Source organism: Lactuca saligna, chromosome 8 (assembly GCF_052625555.1).
Source record: "Lactuca saligna cultivar CGN05327 chromosome 8, ASM5262555v1, whole genome shotgun sequence".
Lineage (NCBI taxonomy): Eukaryota > Viridiplantae > Streptophyta > Magnoliopsida > Asterales > Asteraceae > Lactuca > Lactuca saligna.
The window spans coordinates 196,518,467-196,523,202 of NC_136424.1; the positions used below are offsets into that span (position 1 = coordinate 196,518,467).

The following is a 4,736-nucleotide window of genomic DNA, read 5'->3' on the forward strand; positions in this document are numbered from 1 at the left end:
AAAAAGGATTCTTATATTAGGAAAAGGTAAAAAAATGGATTCATACAAAAAGTCCAACACATATGATGATATACAACTAACAATTGAATGATATACAACTAATAATTGAAGGGTACATATAAACTCATCCAATAATATTAATTAGTAAATAATAAATAGTTGATATGATCATTAGAAAAAGTCAAAATTAATATTATAAATAAATGTATAATAACAAAATTTAAAAAAATGAGAGGGTACATATTAGTATATAACATCCTCATATTTTTCTAAGTTGACTTTCTTGGCGTAGGGTGCAAGTACTGTCTAATAACTCCATAAATACCATTCAAAATTAAAAGATGTATGGAGGGATTAATCTCATCACCTAGAATTTACGTCACATCAAGTTGGGTTTTCGTCCTAAAGTATCACCTACTGCTGTATTTGATCTCCAAAGACTTAAAGTCAGTCAACTCATATGGAAGAACACAAGAAATGCGACCCCATAGAATCGCAATCACAAAATACGACCCACATTCATCGTGTTTATTTCGTCAAGTTTCAGCCATTTCCTGATGAAATCGAAAAAGAAGAGGCCGACAATCAGTATAAGTTGCTGGATCATGCTCAATCCCGTATCAACAAAGATATAAATCGACTAAAAGTAAGTTTAATTTGTTGCTTTTGCATGAGTCATGCCTCTTTGCTTTTATGTACGTTTCTAAATTGGGAAAATGATTTAAAAGACCAATCAAGTTTCCAAACTATTCAAAAAACACCAATCATCTTTTGTTTGTTCAAAAAAACCCAACGAACTTAACATTTTGTCTAAAAAATCCAACAAAGTTCCAAACCGTTTAGAAAATCCCAATATTGTTTTGTTTAAGTTCGTTGGGTTTTTTTTGAACAGTCAAAATATGATTGGAGTTTTTTAAACATTTTGGAAACTTCGTTGGTTTAACAAGTCAGTTTTCCTATACGGTAATAAGCTACATCATTTGTTTCTCTTATTCGACTTTCAGGAAAGTGTAATTTAGTTGGGCTTTTTAGACATAATGTTAAGTTTGTTGCGATTTTTGAACAGACAAAACATGATTGAGATTTTTTGAACGGTTTGGAAACTTCGTTGGGCTTTTAAATCATTTTCCCTTTCTAAATTTGTTCATAGGCAGATGAACTTCAAATAAACCGGAATTTAAACTGGTTTTCACGTTGTGATGAATATATACAATGGAAGAGACGAGAAATCGAGAGTCTTCAAGGTTGTCAAGGTAAAGTCGAACCTAATTTGCTCGAAAAACATGATCAGAAACGCTGTCATAAAAGACCGATCAAGAAAGGGAAGTTGGATACGGAGTATTTGCAACAAGTTCAGGAAGAACTTCTATCTTCAATGAAATCCGGTGGAATGAATTCTTGTGGTAGACAAGAACTTAAATATCTGGTATGGTTGATAATTAAATTCTTACACCTTAAATCTACTTTATCGTTCAAATCAACATAGAAATTAACTTCTTTCATTCAACATTCAAAGGTCAAGACCATGGCCCAAAGGATCCAACATGGGAACACGAATAGTAGGGCACATGAAATGATAATCTATCACGAAACAAAAAATGTAAATGAAACAAGAGAAATATTGTACACTGCTCCAGAATCTGAACCTCATAGTCATTGGCATTCAAGAGAACGGAAATCAAAGCGAGATATAGATTGTGAGCGAGCTATGCAACATAAGATAAAGGTTGCATTTTTTTTTTTCTATCTTTGGGTCGTTTATATATGGGCTTTTGACGTAAAATTCCTTAAGTTTGTCGGTGTTTTTGGTTTTGTCACTGTGACACCATTTTTTGTTATTTAATGTCCAAAATTTGCCAAGTTTTTTTTCACTTTTATCCTTTTTAAAAATCTTTGATAATTTTACCCAAAGTACGCCTTTTCAAATTTGCAAAAAAACTTTCAAGTTTAAAAATCTTATATGTTTTTATCCTAAGTATCTTTTTCAAATTTGACATTAAAGTCCTTAAGTTTGTTAAATTTTGTAGGTTTGTCCCTAGACGGCAAGGGCAAGAATGAAAAAAACTTAGAAAATTTTAATAGGGACAAAACCAATAAAATCGGACAAACTTCAGGACTTTTAAGTCAAAAGCCCTTTATATTTATCATTTATCGTAGTAAAATCATATGATGTAACTAAAAGCTTCTTGTTAGATTGGGTTAGACGACATTGAGGACATGAAAATGGATCTAAGGGGACGTAAAGCTAGAGTTGCACGACTTAAAGCTGATTTGGAACTTGTAAGAAAGAGCATTATTTGTTTACAGAAGGAGCTTGAAGAAGTTAATACAAAGAGATCCAAAGCCTATAAACGTGCTTTTGAGCTTGGGGAACAAAAGAAAGGACTGGTACAGTTGTATATATCTATTTTTAGTTTTCAAAAACATATATACATGTATTTATATATAAACGCGAAGGTGATTTATAAATTTGATTGCTTCAATTCATTTAGAGATACGCAAAGGCACTTATACGAAAAGGCGATGTTGTTGGACTAAAACAAGTATGTGAAACACAGGTATATATGCATCCAAAAATAACCACTAAAATCTTAAAGGATCAAAGTATGGGTCTTTGAACTTCTAAAAATTCTTACTTGTGATTGTTAGGTTCAAGGGTTCATGAGGAAGTGGATCAACAGTAAAGCATTCAGGGACGATTACGAGAAAAGAAAGCTGGTGTCGAAGAGCTAATTTGGAACCCATTGTTTAAACATAAATGGAATTCGATGCCTTATATGTCGTTGTGCTATCTTGGCATTATTATAGAAATTGGCTGTTTCACATGTACGGATGTACTATACATATAAAAGCATCAAATATTATACATATTTTACTTCCAATACAAGGACGTTAAAACATATTTCGGCACCAAGATAAAAAGAATGGGCGTCCCTCGACTACCAAAACAAAAATTGCCTCGATACTAAAACAAATGAGCAAAATACCTTTATAAATAACAAAAAATATTAGTATTACTAGGTTACAACCCGTAGAAATTACAGATAAAAAGAAAAAAAGAGATATTTATGATTAAAAATGATAATAGAAAATTAAAGAATTATAAAATTTTATTAAAATAGTTTATTAAAAACATGATAGTAAAAAATTATTTTGTAAATAATAATGTATACACAAATGAATTTAGATTTAGATAGATAAAAAAAAAAAAAAAACCCGAATTGAATTGAATATTGAATGAAGGAGGGGTATAACTAGAAATTCATTTTAATATAAAATGTTTGGTGAAAGTGACGCGTTCACAAAATGTTTCATTTATTAAATAGAAAGATTATATATAATATAAGAGTAGTTCTTTTGCCACGTGTCATCATATTAGACATCTTAATAAATATACTGTCACTTGTCAATCTATTAGTTCTCTATTTTAAATTTATTAGACATCATCATTAATGTGATATTATTTGTCAATGTATTTATTTTCTATTTTAAATTTTATATTATTGTTTTCATTAATTCACAAATACAAAATGTCTAATATATATTAAAAATTAATTTTACATATTTATTTGAATCAACGATTATAATTTTACAATATAAAGTCCACTAGCTAATTTGATCATTGATGCAAAATTACTAATAATAGTATCATGAACTCATGATGAATATGATACAATTTGTCGTTCTCATACACATAAAAATGACTAAACCATTCAATATTTGTGAAACTGAAAATATCTATTAATTCATTAGCAACTTCAATTTTGAAAAACATATATGCATGTACGCCATAGTAAGGGAAACGGTCAATAAGACTATGCAATGAAAGCTTTCAAATACAAATTGGAACTCATAAACTCTTGTCTCTTCATAATGTCAATCTCAAACATCTTATTAGGTAAAGCTATTAAAAACAATTTCAATTTAGAAAACAAAACATTTGAATCTACATTTTGACCCATTGTCATGAGAAAAAATAGTTAGTAAACTTAATACACAATTTTTAACCAATAAACATTTATATATTTTGCTTATTATTTTACGTATTATGCTTTTCCATTTAATCCACAAGACACCATCATTACGATTGTGTTTATTTATATTGTTTCTTTTTTCAATTTATAACCAATACACTTGTATTTACGTTGATACAAGGTATACAAAATAATTATGCACTCCTTCAAAATCTCACCTGAAACTCTCACGTATTTGGTGTTTTCATCTTGAAACAAAACTCCCTGCCGCATTTCCATCAACTCCAATGGAGGAGTAATTAAACGTTGTCACTCATTGACACAACTCCCGAAGTGGCTCACTAGCCAAATTCCGACTAAGAGCGTCAATACTACATTTACTTTATCGGGATGGTAAGTATCCCGCCATCGCAATCCTTAACCATGTTTAGCAACATAATCCAACTCCTTGCAAAACTCCCAATGTATAAAGTTTATGATCCGAAATTCTTGATACCGAACCTTTAAGGTTGACGATCATTACTACTCCTTCGGGCACAAAACCAACTAATCCCTTGACAAGGAATTCCACCCCTCCAAAATGAAGCAACATCTTGATCAACACATCCTTAACATCTCAACAAAGACAACGGTTCTGACACTGATCCATAGACCTACTAGCACTCAAGTTGACTATGCGACGAATCCACAATTTATCTATATGAAGAGGGTACACATCATCCAATAGTTGTCTGCCTTTTCTTCTCCTCAAGTGCACCATCT

At 30.7% G+C, this 4,736-nt stretch overlaps 1 protein-coding gene across 1 annotated transcript; it reads left to right on the forward strand.

The window, feature by feature from the left end:
* The first annotated feature begins 358 nt into the window (after window positions 1-358).
* LOC145012565 (proton pump-interactor BIP103-like) lies at window positions 359-2,837 on the forward strand. Its single transcript, XM_078971364.1, has 6 exons — window positions 359-646; window positions 1,151-1,426; window positions 1,517-1,726; window positions 2,194-2,388; window positions 2,493-2,558; window positions 2,650-2,837. Exons 1-6 carry the CDS (start codon window positions 461-463, stop codon window positions 2,731-2,733), a joined length of 1,017 nt encoding a protein of 338 aa, XP_078827490.1. The 5' UTR covers window positions 359-460; the 3' UTR covers window positions 2,734-2,837.
* The last annotated feature ends 1,899 nt before the right edge of the window (window positions 2,838-4,736 follow it).

Bases quoted from the DNA above. Each gene is read 5' to 3' on its own strand.
- LOC145012565 (XM_078971364.1), top strand. From the start codon at position 461: ATGGAAGAACACAAGAAATGCGACCCCATAGAATCGCAATCACAAAAT. The intron at 647-1,150 runs GTAAGTTTAATT...ATTTGTTCATAG, and splicing joins AAGATATAAATCGACTAAAA to GCAGATGAACTTCAAATAAA. The intron at 1,727-2,193 runs GTTGCATTTTTT...GCTTCTTGTTAG, and splicing joins CTATGCAACATAAGATAAAG to ATTGGGTTAGACGACATTGA.